This window comes from Gavialis gangeticus, unplaced genomic scaffold (genome assembly GCF_001723915.1).
Source record: "Gavialis gangeticus isolate Ggan-Ray unplaced genomic scaffold, GavGan_comp1, whole genome shotgun sequence".
In the NCBI taxonomy this organism is placed as follows: Eukaryota; Metazoa; Chordata; order Crocodylia; family Gavialidae; genus Gavialis; species Gavialis gangeticus.
Window position 1 is genome coordinate 86211659 of NW_017729025.1, and position 19535 is coordinate 86231193.

General features: G+C 46.6%; 1 protein-coding gene across 1 annotated transcript in view; it reads right to left on the reverse strand.

The window, feature by feature from the left end:
* The window catches only part of CDAN1 (codanin 1), a gene marked incomplete at its 5' end in the record, with an annotated part of 60052 nt that overhangs the window by 36406 nt on the left and 4111 nt on the right, over positions 1-19535 (reverse strand). Inside the window, 8 exons of the mRNA XM_019519941.1 lie at positions 1280-1355; positions 4697-4786; positions 6182-6291; positions 7267-7387; positions 7864-7942; positions 13439-13555; positions 14102-14295; positions 17260-17484. Of these exons, the coding sequence (XP_019375486.1) occupies positions 1280-1355; positions 4697-4786; positions 6182-6291; positions 7267-7387; positions 7864-7942; positions 13439-13555; positions 14102-14295; positions 17260-17484 (1012 nt within the window). The remainder of the gene's footprint in view (positions 1-1279; positions 1356-4696; positions 4787-6181; positions 6292-7266; positions 7388-7863; positions 7943-13438; positions 13556-14101; positions 14296-17259; positions 17485-19535) is intronic.

A 19535-nucleotide genomic window follows, 5' to 3' on the forward strand; every position in this document is an offset into this window, starting at 1 on the left:
TTTTTTTTTTTTTTTTTTTTTTTTAACTTTATGGGCTCTACAGAGCAAATAGAAGCAGAACAGTAAACTTTATTCTCCCTCAAGAAGACTGATAGGTATCAGCATGGATACGCAGTAGGACAAATGGCAAAGTAAGATGACAATATTTTTATACAGCAATTTTTCAAATCAGAACTACATTATAAAGTGGAGATTTTCAAACGAGACTAAAGGAATTAGGTGCGTCTCATTCCCCATGTGAACATCTAAATCCCTGGTCTCTTTAGAAAATACCCTCCAAAAGGCACAGCAACTTCCAACTGGTTTGATTTTATAATATGCATTACAAGGGGTTTCTGGCTCTAGTACTGAACAGCTCTCCCTGCCAACTATTAAAGTTTTAAAATTGAAAGGTGCTTCTCTTTATTGTACTGTATTAAAGGAGACTTCTAGAAAGAAGGGCAGCAGAAATCATGCAAAGAAACAGCACAAACAATCAAAGCAGAACTATTTCTGCCTATTTTCTGCTGGTTATAGCAATCTTGTTATTCTGAACTATAGCTGGCAAAAACACACAGAAATAGAACAGTGCTTCATAAGTATTGCTGTGTATCCTTTTGGAGAATATGCAGTTGAAAAAAATAAGTCAGGGCCACTGTATCCATTCAAAGATTTAAAAAAAACCCAATTAATTCCACTAAGGTACATAATCATAAATAAGTGTGTCAAGACCATTCAAGGGTATAGGTTGTAGCCATGGTGGTCTAAGGACAAAGGCAGACAAGGTTCTTTGCGTAAATCCAAGATATTTTATTACACCAACTCAAATAGCTTGAAAAATTCTCCTTTCCAAGCTTTCAGGTTAGGCTGAGGAAGCGTCTGCAGTTGGTCTGTGCTCTTCCTGGATGGAATAGTAAAGCAGCCAGACGCTAGTACATATGCAAAAAAGCCAATCAGCGAAAATGTAAATTGAGATAGACCTCAAGAAAATGTAAACTGAGGTAGACCTGAAGATCATTCAGACCTTTTTTAATTTTTTCAAATATACGTGTTTTTTATTTTTAGTGCTGCTAAGAAGTGCCACGTAGCCTGAGACTGAAGGCCTTTTTATCCACAGATTCCTATGTTCCCAGTATCCTTAATTCTAACTTGGAAAGATCACGGGTGGGGGGCAGGGGAGGGAGATTTCTCCACCCCGTTCTTCTCAGAACAACAGAAATATGTAGATGTTACCTCACATTTTACTGAAGGTCAGCAAAATTGCTTTCTACATGGAAAACACAAGAAGTTATTTATTTACCTGGATAAGCTGTTTTTGAAAGAGTCTGGCAAAATGGCTGTGGTTACAAGTTGCTGTAAGGTGAGCCATCATAGCTCTATTAAAAAAAACACAAAACAAAACAAAAACAAACAAAAAACAAACTTTGATATCAAAGAACCAGTCAAACAGAATCTATATTCAACTACAGTAAAAGCCTAACAGGGAGCTCTTTACAAAAAACACCCTCTGGTGCCACTCTACTTTGAAAAGTGAACTTGTAGAAATAAGTGAGGTCTTATTTACAATCTAGTTCATGCTTTGTGCATCTCAAGCAGCATCTGTTGGTTAGAGACACAAAAATAATTTTTTAATCAGATTTTCCATTAGTAAAGAGCCAGTATAGTTATGCAAGAGGAAAGCTAGACTCTATGCCCATTCTCATAAACAAAGCCATTATCCAAGTACCAACTGCAGAATTAGTTTCTCTCATTGATGACCTGTGCAAAACATGCAAGAGGAATTCATTTCAGACATTTTTTGTTAGAGTAGCAATTAGACAAGCCATGTTCATGCTTTTAAATTGAACAGGTGTAATATTGAAATTACCGGGTGCATCTACATATGCACTTTACTGAGTTGACTAATTAGCTCTGCAGTAAAGCATCACAGTCTACACGTGCGCTGAAACTGGGACACAGTATATTAACTAACTGTTGTACAATAGCACTGTCCCTGATGGTACTATCCTATGGCAGAGTTAGTTAATGTCCCTGACCGTTAATGTTAGTAACTATGCGTGCTGAAACACATGTGGTCTGAGACAGGAGCTGGAGGGGACATAAGGATGCTGAAGTGCAGGGGCTGCCTGCCACCTGGCCCTGTACTTCAGCACCCTCGTGCCCCAGCCAGATCCTCTGTTGCCTGATGCTGCTATCTGGAGCCTAGAGCTGACCCCCTGGACCTTCCACCAGCCCAGTACTGCTCTGCTTCGGCTCAAATTGCTGTAGTCCTGGGCACACGTGTAGATGTTGCACCTGGGAACAGCTAACTCCAGTGTGAACTGTGCTGGAGTTTCTCATTTCGCCTTAATGGCATGTGTAGATGCACCCACTGAGAATAAAAAACAGAAGCAAACACAGCAGCCATTTTACAGTAACTTTTCAAAGATGAATGTTTATTTAAAAGTACTATTTTCTTTTTTGCAGTGCCAATACAGAAGCATTGTGCTTCCCAGCAATACCCAAGCTCAAATTCTTCCCAGAGCTAATATATCAGAACTATTGTGAAATAACACAATTAATAATCTCTGAACATGTAGAGAGCTTGTTATGTAGGTCCAGTTGTATAAAAAACACATGCAAAAAAACGCACAGGTTAAATGGGTCTTACTCTCTAGTGCAGACAGATAGACTCTATTTAGGAATGAGCAGTTGGTAAGTTTACAGCAGGAATTTGGGATGCAAGTACCAATTTTAAAAATATCCATTTAACCTGTTGTAATTACAATGGTTAAACACAATTACTTGTTATGGCAACCCCAGGGTAGGCAGAAGGGAGGGAGAAGCGAGGAGAGGAGGGTGAACTAGTACCTAATTATTACCGTTCTGTGAATCACCTAATCCCTTCTGGCTGGCCCACCAAGGGATTTTGTCTGGACTGCGTTGGGTCCCTCTGCCCCGCCCGGCCCAGACACAGAGGGCAGCCCAGACCATGGCACGTGTGGCTGGTAGACACCCCCAGGTGCACTGTGGGACTGGGGCAGTTTGGCTGCTGGACTCCACTTCCTGGCAGTGGTGGCTCCTTCCAGCTGCTGCAGCCACTGGACCTAACCCTGCTGACTGGGCACACGGGCCCATCTGCCCCACACCCACCGCTGGGGGTGGGACCTGTGTGGGCAGGGTACGTGGCTGGCATAGGGCCCTGGGCCAGCGGGGAGTGGCATCTGAGAGCAGGATGGGCAAGTGGGGCTGGGGCTGCGATTGTGGAGTGGTGACAGCACAGGCTGGGGCCCAGGGCAGAGCCACAATTAACTCCCCACTCCCCGCATGCCCCTGCCTGTGGAACCAGCATATGTTACAGGTGCATGCAGGAAACAGATTGCATCTCTGCCCCAAGATCTGGCCCCACACTGTCACAGCCCCACGATCCAAGCCCCCAACCCAGCCCCACCCATCACAGTTCCCACTCACCAGCAGCCTTGTCCCACCCACCCAGGCCAGCACGGAGCTGAGCCACTAAGGGAGTTTTGGTGAGCTGTTGGGGAGGGGTGAAGGAAAGGGAAATGACTCAGCCTGCAACAGCTCACCAAAACTCCCTAAGTGGCCCTTGGGCCCGAATAACTGCCCACTCTGCTAAACTATGCAGACCCTTGTGCAGCTGCTTGCAGCATCTCCACTGCATGCCTCAAGCAGCCCGGGCTCTGGGGCAGGTGAGAGGGGCCTACTTGGAGCCTGAGTTGTTCGTGGCAGGAGGCAGGGAGGCTGGAAGTAACCGCACCAGGGACCACAAAGCCTAACTATAGGTACTAATCCCCTCCCCACTATTCCTCCTCCCCACCCTCCCCCACTCCTCCCTTCCACCTTCCTTGCCACCATCTGGGGCATGTGTGGCTTCCTTCCTGCCCTTCCCTGCCAGACTGCTCCTTGCCCCCAGCCCCTGTTAAACAAGCACCACTAAGCTATAACCACTTATCACTAAACTTATCAGTTAAACAATTAATCATTTAACCCATTCAAGTCCCTAGCAGGAATAATCAAATGGTTCAGGTACAGCTCATTGTTCTGTAATGTGTTAGCCAACATCCTTAATATGGAGAAAATCTTCTGCTCCCAACAAGCAAGAAGGCTGAGCAGAAGATTTGAAGAAAAGGCTGATTGGAGCTACAGAGAAAATTAGGAGCTGGGATCAATAGGCTCTATGGGCAGCACACATCTACCATATTTTCTCATATACCACAGGCCCCCAAATAAGACACTCAATCTCTTTCTGGAAGGAAAAATGTACAAAAATATATTTTTCCAGAGTAACAGCAGACTATAACAGAGCAGGTCCTCCTGGAAAAATAAGAGTACCCAGAAAGTCTGGCACGCTAGGAGACAGCCTGGGTGAGGAACTTCCTGATATGGTAGGACAGCAACAAGGACAGGCCTCAGACAATTAACAGAGGAGTCTGCCTCTTCTCCTTGCTGAGGCCAGAGAAGTGGCAATCATTTTGGGAGCAAGTAGAGCACACTGTCTACAGGTACTCTCCTTTACTCCTTCTATTCCAGCAAAGGTAGACCAGCTTCTCTGCTTAAGACATGCACCCCAAATTCAGAGGGCTGATTTTTGGGGAAAGGTGCACAAGATATGCAAGTGAATATGGCATACAGAAGCATACTGCAAATCTGGTCTGTTTTTTATGCAAGTTATATGAAATCACTGAACTCTTGGCTACCTGAATCACCAGATTCTTACCTGATCTTGTTGCCCAGGACTCTTTCAAAATCCCAAGCTGGTTTTTCATGGTTATCTTCCCATTCACGCAGCAACTCATAGAAGATGTCCCTAGTGAGCAAAAGATAGAGATGGGTCAACTCCTTGGCCTCCAGTTTCTGAACAAACTGTAACTGGATGCCCAGCCGATATGGCACAAGACTTCTCCTATAGAAATCAACTTCAAACTACACTAAAGTCAGATGAAAGTCCCCATGTATTCTACTACCCTGTAGCAGTGTTAATTGCCACTGAGATTACTGATTTGATACGACTGTTTTTATTCTGCACTCCGTTACTGACAGGTGTTCTTGTTTGCTCTCCCTGAGTTTAGATAAAATTATCAAAATAGCCCCACCTCCCATTATCAGACTAAGCAGGGGGATACAAAACAGAAGGAAGATGTGTTGTGAGTCTGTCAGCAGACAAAAGTGAATAGAAATGATATGAAACCAATTCTAGAAGAAAGGAAAAACCCAAGAAAACAGAAGATCCTTCTTCACCATCTCACCCCAACATGGGAAAGACCAAAAGGAATCTGGAAAGGAATCTAAATACATTTGGATGCTAATCTTGTTGGGATCATTTGATCCCAGCAGACTTCTTGCCCCTTGGGCAGGGGGCTGGACCTGATGATCTTGCGAGGTCCCTTCCAGCCCTGATGTCTATGAAATTTATGAATAACCCCAAAGGCAGAAATGAATCCATCTTGTGGCATGCTGTTCTGTTACTTATACAGTGGTTTCCATTCTTAAACTGAGTTAAGGTCCTCACCCCCCTGACCGATTCAAATAGTGGGGGCCTGTTTTTAGAGCTAAAGATCGTGAAGTCTTTTTCCCACACTGCTGCAAATGTATAGTATTAGTTAGATGCCACGTCCAAATGAATGTGGACATTTGGTTCCGCACGGACAAGCAGAGGTGGTGCACCTTGTGCCACCACTACTTGTCCCTGGGGAACACCAATGCCATATGCACGCACTCTGGCATGTGGCAAGTTACCCTGGGTGGAATAGGGGGGCCTGGGGCCAGCACTGGACTGGCCTCAGCAGCCTTACCTGGGGTCCTGGAGGCCTCCCAGGGCTGCAGCAGTGGCAATTCTGCCACGCAGAGCCTGACCAGCAGCCAAAGCATGGCTCCGGGTAACCTGGCTCCATTTTTGAGCAGCACTGCTGCTCATGCATGCGCTGCTCTGCCTTTTTTTTCCCCCACAGGCTTTTCTGACCCCTAGATATCCAGAGGTCAAAAAAACCCGTGGGGGGAAAAAAGTGAAGCAGCACACCTATGGGCAGCACAGCCTTGCAGCATAGAAAACATCTAAATGTGCAGTAGGTGGTGCCACAGATGCATCTGCAGTGCCACATACCACATAGCTGCACTCGTCTGGATATGGCCACAGAGTTTACTATTAATGACCACGAATAGATTTTGACCCAAAACAAACGCATTAAAATTGGACAATACTCACCTTTGCTTCTTAAAAATATGAAATGCCCTGTCACTGGGAAAATTAGAGCGATTATCAGTTTCTGGCTGGAAAGAAACAGATTGTACAGATGAAGGCAGCAGGAGAGAAACCTGTTGAATATATAAAACCATTCATTAGCAAAATACAATTCCCTGATTTGATGTACAGTTCAACAGCTAGACAGGCAAAATTAAACTAATGTGAAATCAGATATTACCATAGTTGGGTGATTTAAATGCTTAATCATTAATGGTTGGGGAATGCTAAATTCTGGCGTGAAAACACTGGTACAACAAGCCATTTTATATTGCTTTTGAAAGAACCTTCCTACGAGAATGGAATTGGCAATAATATGCCCTGGGGAGAGGAAAGAAAGCCATGGACTCAATCATTTAAGGCATATAAGCTCAACACAGGACTTCTGGGATGGCAGGACTAGCAGCTGGCAGTTCCCACTTGATCCGCTACCCTCACCTCTTCTGAAAGATGCCATAGATTTTACCTCTCTGTCTAGATTTCTTCTACATTCCTCATCCCCCAAGTATTTCACAAGCATTCATGCGTTTTATTCACACAACACTGATGTGGGGAAAGGAAGCATTACCCCAAGTTTTAAACAGAGGGCAAGATGAAATCTAAAGCAGATTCAATGGTTTGCTTGAAGTATGGCAAGTCTGAGACCGAGTGGGAAAGTTTCAAATCCCAATCCACTACATTGGGATTCCTACCTCCAGATTAACTATAGGCAAGAGTCTGATAGTGACATTCTGGAAGTCAAGGTTAATTTTTTAACTAAGTCAAGTGAGGTCAAGATCTCGCTGCCAAACCAACACAAGTTAGTTACTACAGGGACTTCTGGCTACAGATCATTAGTCCTAACAATCCACAGACCCAATATGAATGGAGAAAGGTGTTTTTTTGTATTGTCTTAATAGTAAGCAAGAAGTGACCCCTGCCCCCAGCAGGGTGAAGATAGGCTGTTAATCAGTAAAGACAACAACAAAGAGAGGATAAAGAAAAACATTAGATTATTGTAACTCCTCGATTCCACACATTTAAATTCCCATGGGGTCTTCAGTTTTTACCTTGGCTGTGCTGCTTTCATAAGCCTGCCTCAGCCTCTCATGCAGGCGAGGGGAAAAGGATGCAATCCGCTCATTCTCAGCCAAGAGTTTCAAGGTCCCCTTCTCTAAGTGGGAAATAATTCTGCCAAGAGACCACATACATACACACACAAATAACTTTGAGAAACCAAATCTTTAAGTTCACACTTTCTTCTCAAACATCACTTTTAACCACTGCACAACTGGCTTCTGGATCCAACTGGCATCAGCAGGGCCCACTGCAAATATCAATTATATGAAGAAAGGGACCTCAGAGTCTTCCCCAGTTGCAATGAAATCTGAAACCGAACATTTTCACCAAATTTTAACTGCATTTTGAATGTATCATTTTGTAACATCTCCACTAGGCACAAGTGTAAGCACAAAGGAAAATCCTAGTTTTCCAGGTCAGGCTGAGTCACCAACTCAGCATGAAATCAGGAGAATGACTTGGCCTCATGCTCCTAAACTGAAAAGGCTATAAGACTGCCCCCTCCTGAAACCCAAGAATACCTTTCTCAGTCTTTTACATGCATGTACCCACCCCTATGCACAAAGGAAGAAAAAGGTTCAACTTACTCATACTGACGATCTAAGACTTGCACAGCAAAATAGACACAGTTGTGCACATTACGAAAATGTTGCCGCTCTACTGCACCTGAAAATACACCAGGCGAACAACATTTACCACCGTGGGGGAAAGATTCACAAGCCAAACAACAGTTAACTTGGAAGGAAGTAGAAACTGTCATGCTCAACTAAATCATTAGTACATCCAGTCCAGTGTAGCACTTCTTCCTAAAGTGCATATGACTTGACACATCAGAGAAAGACACCCAAGGTAACCCCAGTATAAACAGTCAGCTAATTGTACCATGTTGGATCAAGAAGAAATCCTTTCCACTGATGTGTGGCAGTTAGCTGCAGCTTGCCCTGAAAACCAATATTGAGTGCCATTACTTCATCCTGTATAACTATCAGTGTTCTCACTAGACAAGGTTACACAGTTTTCATAGTTAACCACAAATAATCAACCCCTAGATCAGAGAGTAAATGCCAGCTCCTTAATAGAACTGGATAGGAAACAGTTTTCCAACACTGAAAATTGGTGGATTTAAAATTTCTTCCATTCTAGATCAGGGTGAAACCAAGCCCAATCCAAGCTTCCTCAAAAAAGAACAAGAGAAGCCCCCAGCCCAGAATAACCAAGCCTGATGGTTAGGGCACTGATATGGGATGTGAGAAACTCAGCTTCAAAATCCAGTCTTATGAGCAGGGATCTGGGTTTTGTTTGCCACAGAAAGATTTGGATTCTCCCTTTTTAAGGAGAAAAACATGGATTTTCTCCTTTTAATGGGAAAATTGTGGACTTGCCCCTATAAAGGAAAAGAATGCAGGAAACTATAAGTTTCCCCTTGCACACTGGCAGAGTTCCAGCCTGCAAGGGAACTGCTTGGACCTGGGGACAGTGGGAGGAAGGCGATCAGGCAGGGGGCGCCACATGCACCTGTGCGCACACACATGCATGTACATGGTAGCCAGGCAGCATGGAGATCAGCTTCCATAGCTCCCTCCAGGTAAACAGGGAAGGGAGGTAGCCCCCACAGTGAGGGAGGGAGTTGGGCAGGGCTGGGGTCACTGCCCAGCCAGGGCAGTGTATGGGGCCTGGGGTGGGAATGTGCGGCTACAGAGCCCGAGCGAGGAGTGGGATGGAGCCACTAGCAGCTCATCTGGGGGGCCAGCTCTCCACTGCTGCACACACATGGCAGGGTACTGGAGGGGGGGAGGCACGTCCCCCAGATTCGTGCTCAGGGTGGGGACAGATGCAGGCTGCCCATTGCAGGTTTGGGGGTCCCCACACTGCTGTCCTTCCCCTGGAGGCCTCCGCAACCCAGCTGCCGCTGCTGCCAGGAGGGCTGGGGGTGCCTCACCATAGCAGCACAGGGCTCCTGGTGGCGGCACTGATCTTCCCTGCCCTGCTGCACTGGATCCTGCCCGCTAGGCAGCAGAGGCCCCCAGGGGGAAGATAGCTGTGCGGGGAGCCCCAAACCTGCAGTGGGCAGACTGCATTCTCCCCTCCTGCCACGACAGGCTCCGCTCCAGCCATGCCACCCACAGGGGTGGGGGAGCTAGGCTCTGCACTCCTCTCTGGCTGTGGGAGCCAGGACTCGCATGTTGCTGGGGGCAGGGGGCCGTGGGCCCTGGTCCCATAGCCCTGATAGCTGGATACCCTATCCAGCAGGGCGGGGCCTGTGGGTCAGGAGCGAGGGGCACCAGCAGGGCTGGGGGGCCGGGGTATAGGTCAGGAGTGAAGGGCACTGGCAGGACCCAGCACCAGCAGGGATGGGGGGGGTGGGCTATGGGTTGGGACTGAGAGGCACTGGTAAGACCAGGGGGTTGCAAGTCAGGAATGAGGCGCAACGGCATGGGCAGGGCATTGGCATATCAGGGCTGCTCAGCACCGCAAAGCAGTGGGGGGGCGGGGCACAGCTGGACCCATGTCGTAATGAGTGAAGGTGGCAGGGGGAGCTCTGATTTTCCATGATAAAAAAAACCAAAATCAAATGCCAAAATATACAGGTTTTTAGAATTTATTTTATTTTAATCATTGAGGAAGTGGTAGACTTCCAAATTGGCTTAACATTGTAAATATATCAATAAACCGTTGTGTTCAACAGATACCTATATATATATAGTGGTGTTTCACTTTAATCACAGAAAAGCATGAACATGGAGGGTTTATAATCAGAGAATGTGGGGTTTTATCAGAGATGTGTGATTTTTAAACAGAGAAAACCAGGATCTCCACTTAGAAGACCAAACAAAAACTCAAAGCTGAATCTCCCAGACGAGTGCCATAACTACTGGGTCAGAGATTCAGACTCTCTGACTGTGGACTTTCAACTGCTTTACAAGGGAACAAGAAATTGATGCTAAGAAGTGTGCCCAGCTGCTAAAGAACTACAGGACTTCAGTGAGCTAAATCACTGCAACTAACCCTGAATGAAATCTTATTTGCTCCCTTTACATCACTATACATCACGGGTGGGAAAAATATGGCCTGCAAAGCTGTTCTATCTGACCCGTGGGACCCCTAAAAAATTTAGAAAATTAATATTCATCTGCCCTTGTTTCCTGTAAAAACTGACAGGAGGCAGGGGCACTAGGACCCAGGGGAAGCCCCAGCAGGCTCCCACAACAGCAGGGCCTGCCTGACACTCCTCCACCCCCTTCTGGCCTGGGACCATGTGACTGCTCCCGCACCAGAACCTCAGGTAAGGGGGCGAGGGGAAAGTGGGGGGTTGGGGAGGACCCCAGGCAGGGAAAGAGCACAGGGAAGTGGCCCTGGGAAAAAAGCTGAGCTTGGGGGAAAAGCGGCCCTTCCCCCACCCTGTGGCCGGCGCTCCCTGCTGCAGCCACTCGCAGCCTGCATGGGGCTGCCTTGAGCAGGCACAGGCAGCCCCACATGGGCTGTAAGCAGCTGTAGCAGGGAGCGCTGGCCATGGGGCAGGCGAGGGGCCGCCTTTCTTCCGCGCTCAGCTTTTCCCTGTGCTCCTTCCCCTGTCCCGTGGCCGGCGCTCCCTGCTGCAGCTGCTCGCAGCCTATGAGGGGCTGTCCTGAGCAGGCACAGGCAGCCCCATGCAGGCTGTGAGAGGCTGCAGCGTGGGGATGCTTTTCCCCTGCATTCTGCACCAGCTTGTAACCCACCCCTGCTGCCACCCTGGGCCCCGCACCAGCTCCAGGCTCGCCTGTCAGGGCTGCGCATGGTGGCAGCAGCTGTGGGCCCCCCGCTTGCCATGCCAGGCAGCATTTGCCACCGCCACCTCTGGGCTGCCCAGTGCACGAGCTCCGGGCAGGCAGCAGCAGCAAACACCGTCCAGCATGGCAAGCGGGGGGCCGCTTTCCTCTGTGCCAAGCAGCTGCTGCTGCTGCGCGCAACCCCAACGGGCAGGGGCCCAGTCTGGCAGTGGGGATGGGTTACAGGCTGGTGCTGAGTGCGGGGGGAAAAGCGGCCCCTCACCCGCCCCGTGGCCCGTGCTCCCTGCAGCAGCCGCTCGCAGACCACGAGGGGCCGCCAGTGCCTGCTAAAGACAGCCCCGCACAGGCTGCGAGTGGCTACAGCAAGGAGCACTGGCCACAGGGCAGGCAAGGGGATGCTTTTCCCCCGCGTTCAGCACCAGCTCCTTCCCTGCCGGGGAGCAGGGGGTCAGGGCTGCATGCTGCCCTTCAGCCTGTAGGGTGGGGCTGGGGGGCACTGGGAGTGAGCAGGTGTGGGAGCCAGCAGGAGCACGGGGCTGACACTGGTGTCCTGGGGCCAATGCCGGCAGGGCCCAGAGCAGGGTGGCAGGAGCATGGGGTCCCAGCCAGAAGGGGCTCTATGGAGCTGGGCCAGATCGCCCCTCTCCCTGCTGGTGCAACCCAGCCTGGCTCCACAGACCCCTGCCAACCTGCACCCCGCTTTGAGCCCCACTAGTGCTGGCCCTGGGACATTGGTCCCAAGATGGTGACCAGGGGGTGGGACACCTGTCAAAGGGTGGGGCTACCCACGGGGCCCTCAACAGCTTGCCAAAACTGGGTAAGTGGTCCTCCACCTGAAATAACTGCCCACCCCTGCAATATATTGAATTATATTGGTATAATTCCAGACAGCTGTAATTGTAATATATGTTTACATCCTCTCTTTCTCTCTCAGCTCATTTATATATTTTTAGACAAAAATCAAACGGTTCTAATATGAGAGATTTAAAGACATCTCACCCCATAATCTAAGAGTTAGAGTACTTAGAGACAAATTAAAATTCCTGGTTTAAAGTTGGGTCTCCTACATCCCAGATGAATGCCACAACTGCTGGGTTAATCTAGGCTGATGCTTGCTTGCCATCACTCTTGGTTTTGACCACAGGAGCATACCAGAAGTTTTAGCTTTGATAAAACTTTTCAGAGAAAGCCAGTTTATCAGAAAGTTCCTAACCAGCTCTTCTCCTTAAGTATCAACCTAAGATAACAGGCTCCTTTCAAAGGTCATTCTTAACAGTCATGGTATTTCCAGTGATACCAAAGGAAGTTAAGCATATAGAGGGGCTTGCAAACGGACGCCCTTCCAAGATAGATGTGTGCTGCTGCAGCAGTACCCACCACGAAAGAATCCAACATGTTCCCTCTTCAGCAAAAAGAAAAGTCCAATCTCAACTGGTTTGAAGCAGGACGGGCATATCAGTGGGCCTGTATCTTGAATTTGCCAACTGAGGCCTAAAACTAGAGCAAATACAACTAACCATCAGGATCCTCTATCCAGCAGCTGAAGTGCACATAACCTTTGTCAAGAATGGGGCTTTGGATATATGGGTAAGATGCAGAACAAGAAGCGTTTTCTTAACTGAAGTATTAGGAGCTAGTCTTAGCTGGAAGCAATTCTCTGTCCATCTTAACTAGAGAACAAACGGTGTACAAGTACTGTCCAGATTTGCCAGAAAATGCATGCACACAAATCCCATAGATACTGAAGGGTCCCAGTGCATCTGTGTCCTTGTAGAATCTGGCTTTAGACTTGTAGTAATTCTCGAGCTAATTCTGGCTTGGATAAAGTGAATGAGGAAGAAATTTGGTGAATCACTTCTCACTGAAAATCTAATTTGAGAGATAAACAGGGGGACTCTGGTACAGTAGCAGTAAGCTGACATAGCCTGCCTTTTAAGACAATGAGGATGGATTATAAAACTTCTATGCATTCATTTAGAGCAAAGATGTCAAGCTCATTTGCTGGAAAGCCACAATCCACTTTTACTTATGTTTTGGGGTCCACACTATAGTTGTAAAGCAACGTAACTCCCTTCACCCAATACTGAGATTCCCTCTCCCCCCCACCCGCCAAGTATGAGAAAGAGGTTTGTACAATGACTAAAGGTAGGTATTGGCTTCTGGGTAGCAACCAAGCTTCAGTTATGTATTTGTTCACTGATGAGTTGGTGTGTCATACTGAGTGATACAGAGTGTAACAACTCACTGCATGTAAGCCTCAGAAGACTTCAGTGGTAATGATTTCCAGCCACTAACTCCCCTGAGCGGGATGTGAACTCCTTAAGTTAAAAGTGACATGCTATGTACCCCGTTAGTGTTGCAGAAATCAACCTATCCAGTCAAAACTGTTGCTGACCTTTACATCCTTGATTAAATTCCAAATCACTCTCTCCATCGTCTGCAGATATTCCCTTGGAAGTTAGCAGTTGCAAAACAAAAAAGAGCTCCAGGAAAATATTTGGAACCAGGTTTTCTGGAAGAGAACACATGAGATGACAACTAAACACTCAGCACTGGCCTGTTTCAATAAGCCAAGAGATGGCTAACCAAACCTCAAGCATCCAATAGTGGCTGATACATGAAAGGATCAGCTGAAAACCTCCTCACTGCCCTAGTCCCACTACACAGGCATAGCATGCATGTTGTCTGGGTAAACTTAGTACCTCCATTCTCCCCAACAGTAAGCCATAAGATTTTTCAAATTATCTATAACGCAGCATCTTAGTTAGTACTATCTGAAAAGAAATATTTAGTTCTGGAACTTCTTTCCACAATTGCACCACAGTAACTTGAGATTCAAAGAACTGTGTAAGGCCCATCTTTTTTCCTAGGCTTTTGCCTGAGAAGGAATGAATGGATGTCTTGTGTTTTTGCTCTCTAAGTGGCACCCCTTTGCATTAAGCCTGTAGTGGACTCTAAACAATAATGTGAAGATGACATTACACAAATTCATTTTTCCAGACAGACTCAAACTGAAAGAACACAGAAAAGTCAGTCTCCTCATTCCATAGTTCTTCACCTGCTATACAAGATGAATAAAGCAAGGCCAGCTGATCTAGTTGCCTTTTGCAGGAGACCTTACTGAGATGTGGACAGGTCATCAGATGGCCCTCAGGAGGGAGGCTTGCACTTCGAGTGTAGCTAAGCTTGGTAGGAGTGCTGGGCTCCAGAGACAAGCCTGCTGGTGAAGAAGCCTGGTGCAGCAACTTGCATCTGAAAGTCAAAGCCAACAAATACAAAGGAACTTGGAATGACATCACAAGAATCTAGACAGAAAGATCTGGTTTTATGGGATACCTGTATAAACTGATTGTGTCATTTACAGAATATAAATGAGTTTCCATACAGGGTAAGGGGTCAAATTGCTGAATAAATTAATCTCCTACCTAATGAGAAAAGACTCTTTGATAGTTAAGGCAGTGTATTCAAACTTCTTCCAGTCCAAGGCACACTTGTGTTAATAAAAAATTTTCCGCAGCACACCTGTTAAGGCATTCCCCATCCCCATACCTATTGTAGCTAATTGCCATGGCAAAAACCTGTGGCACACATGTTCATTTCTGATAGCACACTGGTTGGGAAACACTGAGTTAAGGCACAGAACTGGAAATCAACAGAAACTGCATCCAATTCCAATTCTGCCATTGATTCAGCAAGTCATCTAAATCCAGTTATTCAATCTCTTTGTGGTATAGCCTCCTATCTTCCAAAATGGGGACAATACCTACCAAATTATTTGAAGCTAAGCTCCTTAATATTTACAAAGGGTATCAAGTTCTTAAGACAGGAGGTGCCAAAACTCTTCCTAGGTTCAAATTTTATAATATTTTGATGCCCAAATACTTTGCAAAGCCTGTGAAAACAAGGTTCTGTCTACAGTAATGCAGCAGACATGAATGACGTGTGCCTCCTCAGGCTGTGGGGGAGCACGGCGACCACCTGCAGGCAGTGGCGGTGCGGTGGCAGTGAGTGGAGACCACCCACAGGCAGCTGCAGTGACGCTGGCAGCGAGGGTGGGCTGAGAGGGGACTGCCTGCAGGCAGTGTCAGTGGCAAAGGGCGGAGGGGGTGAATGGCAGGCAGGGACTACCTGCAGCCGCTGGCAGCTGCGTCAGCAGCAGGGTGGGGGGGCGCAGGATGGTGACTGCCTGCAGAAGCCAGCAGTGGCCACTCTCAGGGGGAGCACATGCCCCCCTACGCATTGCCTATGGCAGCAGAATTGCAGGTAAGTCGTGACAAATCTAAATAAATGTAAGGGGATAACAACCAGATGAACTGGGAATGCAACAGTGGGTGAAATGTAAACTGATAAATGCAAGGTAGTCAAAGCTGTAAGGAATGAATTATTTGCACCAATGCTAGTTTCTAAATTTGCTGTTGCCACTCAGGAAGAAGGCATCCATGTCAACGTGAACAGTTCACCAAAACTTCTGTTCAAAGTCCAACAACATTCAGAACAGCTCACAAAAAGTTAAGATGTCTAAAGAAAATAACAGAAATTAAATATCTGACTACCATCTTAGAAGGAAATGGAACATTCACACCCGAAAGAGTATAATTCATTACCCCATCTCAAAGTCCATCTAACCCACACACTAAAGGGGACACTGAGAAAATGCTGTGGAACTGGATTAGGTGCATTTCAGTGACATTTCTCTATTATCCTGCACTAGCTAGTGCAAGGACCTCATACCCAGAGGTGCAAATTACTTTCTAAAAAGCCATCTTCCAGCAAAGACAATGAACCAACCAAATTCAGGCCTAAATTAAATACATTTAATTCCATTCAGTTGCACTTCAGTCATTTACCTAGGGCGTGAATTTCATTTTCTTTGTTTGTTACTGTTTACTAGCATTTCAGTTGCAGTAACCAGCCTCAAAGAGATTTTAAGAAGGCTTTAAAGGCCAATTCAAGGTCAGACTTTTAGACCATGCTTAAAGTCCAAAACCTAAATAGAAACGTAAATTACAGCCAGTCAGAGAACTAAAGGGCTGGAAGGGGCTGCCTGGGCTATCAAGTCCAGTTTCCTGAACTCACACATACTCAAAACTCGACAGATCTGTTTCACTATTATGGGCCAAATCCGGGGCTTATTTAAGTAAGCTGCAAGGTTAAATGGGAAAATGGTTTGGCCCTCAAGGAAGAAATTCTTACCCAATTAACTTCACTAGGCCCAAAATTTCACTCTAGATGTCCAATCAGACTCATTCCATCCATTCAAAATGAACATTTCTGTATGTTTGCCTTGGAAAAGTCCCATATTTCATGGATCCACATGCAATCATCCTTTCAATTAAAAAAACCAAAAAGGGTAAGCTGGTTGTACAAATCAGTCCTTATAATAGGATCCTACTGCATCTGCAATCTAAAAAGAAGAATGGGGAGGGTAAGGGGGAGATGGGACACCATCTGATACATTAGGTAGCTGTTCAAGTATACCCCTCCCTAAGGAGTCTGTCAACTCAGTTTATGCAGAATGCTGATGGGTTTTTTTTAAACTCCTATAAATAATGGCTTTTCAAACAAAACTTAGAAGCATTAATCCTCCAAACACCGCCCCCCCAGGGAATACTACTATGTTCCACCTTACTGTGCCTCAGTAAAGGTAAACATCACACAGCAAATTGTGAGAGACACACAACTAGGAACCAACTGTCACATCATTACTCAGTGCATGCTAGAAAATCCTTTCACTTTCCTCCTTCCAGTAGAAAGTCGTTCCACTTTGTTCCAAAACTCCAAACTTAATTTATTTTGTTTGTAAAAAAAAGAATTGCTTTTTGTATGCCTGACTTGCAAATCCCGAGTCACACTTCTCACATATTACCAAAATTAATTAAGTTGCTACAAGGCAATTTATGCCCTTGCTCTCACATATGCAATCACGCTGCCCTAACACAAGACTCCCTGTTACACCTGTGTAAAACAATTGGCTTTCAGTAGACTTGCACTGGAAGACAATGGGATCACAGACATGCCTGAGGGCACATAATTTGGAGCACAAAACCTTTATGGAGGCAGTGAGGTGTAACTGCAACATTCACTTTTACATCAATTTTTGCTTTAACAACTGCAGCCTGCTTTGGATACTTTTTATTCAGCTCAGCCTTCTGCATTAGCAACATCTATGCAAATGAGAGCTAGGAACTGCAAATCTGTCACCACCCATGCTTGTACCGTTCTTTCTTCAGCATCTCTCTCTCCTCTTGAAGGCTGCTCCCTGCAGCGGAAACAACATTTCCTTCCTGAATAGTCACAAAGGCTTCATGACTTGCTCCAGATGGAAACCGAGCAGCTGGAGATTGGCTGACTGGTGTAGAAGTGAAGCACATCTTGGGTTTGGAGAGTGGGCGCTCAGTACTCACTGGAGTGGGGTTAATTCGTCTTGATGGCTTACTTTTGCTGAAAGAATTAAAAAAAAACAGGCTTCCATTTAAATAAAGTATAAGAATCAAAGTACAGGAATCAAATCCATGAGACTCCCACGATTTTGATGCCAGCATAAAACTGACAAGGAAGGAGAAAAACAAGATGGAGCATATTTGTAACTTCATCTAGCAGTCATCGATTTTATCCCAATTAGTGACAGAGTGGGTATCCAGCAAACAAGTATTATAATGGTCCTGTTAAAATATGAGGTACTTCCTGCTACTTCACCATGCTAATGTAAAAATAACTAACTATAACCACTGTAGTGGAAAGCAGATGGTAAATGGTATCATTGAGCTTATCAACACTGTTCAGCCCAATCAAATCATCAGATTCATAAATTAGGATATGCCAAGTTTCAGAGGCATCATCTGTTTCTAAAACATCCTAAAACATTCATGCAAATGTGACCAAGGAGTCAAAGTGGGTAGTGGGAGTCAGGGCTCCTGAGGTCTTACCTGCTTTGTATTATGTACACCCCAGGGAATTATACAATTATGCACCTGCACAATTTTGCACATAAAACATATGCCCCACATGATTGCATAATTTTGCATAATTTAACCCAGGCAGGCTCTGTGCCTTCACGGGGCTCCTGACACTCCAGCTGGGAGCCCCATATGAAGGCACCAAGCATGGTGGCAAGCCACTGGACATCTGGTCAGTAGGGAGGGGAGCTCCTGCCTGCAGGAAGTGGGGTGTGTGCATGTGGAGATTGTGGGTAGGCATGGGCCCCCCATCACACATCCGCCAGCAGCAACAGGTGGGCCTTTGGGGTGCTCATGGCCGTGGCAGGCAGAGCACTCCCAGTAGCATGTGGCACTGAGTCCCAGGAGTGGCACGTGGCAGCATGGAGCCTGCCCAGCCCACTGGCATGTGCCTTCAAGCCAGACCAGGCAGGCTCTGTACTGGCACGTGGAGTTCGCAGCACAGGCCGTTGGGCCAGGCCAACCTGCCTCCATGCCTCGATGTGGGGCTTCCACCACTCCAGCAGGAAGCTGAACATGAAGGCATGGCGCCCACGTGGTCCTATAGCACCTGACTCCGTGTCCCCATGTGCAACTTCCCACTGAAGTACTAGACGCCCCACGTGGAGACTCAGAGCCCATCTGGCCTGATGGTGCGCAGCTCCCACAACAAGCCCCATGTGCTTACATGGAGCCAGCCCAGTCTGGTCTGAAGGTGTGTGCCAATGGGCAGGGCTGGGCTGGTTCCATGCTGCCACTGCAGCCCTTGGGACTCAGCCAGAGCTGTGCACTGTTGGGTGACTGCTTGCCGCAGCATGAGCACTCCGAGGGCCCGCTGCCTGCTGATGCCACTGGTGGTGGGGGTTGTGTACCATGGAGGGGAAGGAGAAGGAGGGGTGGGACAGACACGCATCGGGGGGCCCACACACACACAGATGGGGTTTTTGACACAAATATTAAGGATATAAGATGCAATGTAAAAAAATGTAATTAATTTTAAATAATTTTGAGTTTTTCTGTGCATAAATTCTCTGGGGTGTACCTGAGCAACTACTAACTTTTTCATGCCTCAGTTTAATGTTCTCATAAAATAGTGTTTACCTACATTCATGAGGTGGATGTGCAGCATAAGATAAGTTACAGCAAGGCTTTGGGAAAAGGTTCGACACCAAGATTTATATAACACTCTCTTTCAAAACACAGCAGAAATACAAGGATAAATTTATTGCTTTCTACCTTACTTCTCTTTTCTGGAATGAATATGCTGCCTGATGTACATTAGCTGCCAGACCTATTGAGACTACTTAGCACTGCTATTTCACACTTATATTTGACCGGTCTTCACACTTTTCGTATCAGTCACTGTCTGAATAGCTTGGAACTAGGGGTACAACCAATAAAAGATTTTTTGGCCAATTGCGATGGGTGATTATTAACCAGCCGTATCGGCCAATACCAATCCAATTGCCAGTATGCAGCCCGGCAGCTTGAAGACCAGCATCCAGCCGGTAAATCTGTGGTGGAGAAGGGGTGTGTGTGTGTGTGGGGGGGGGGGGG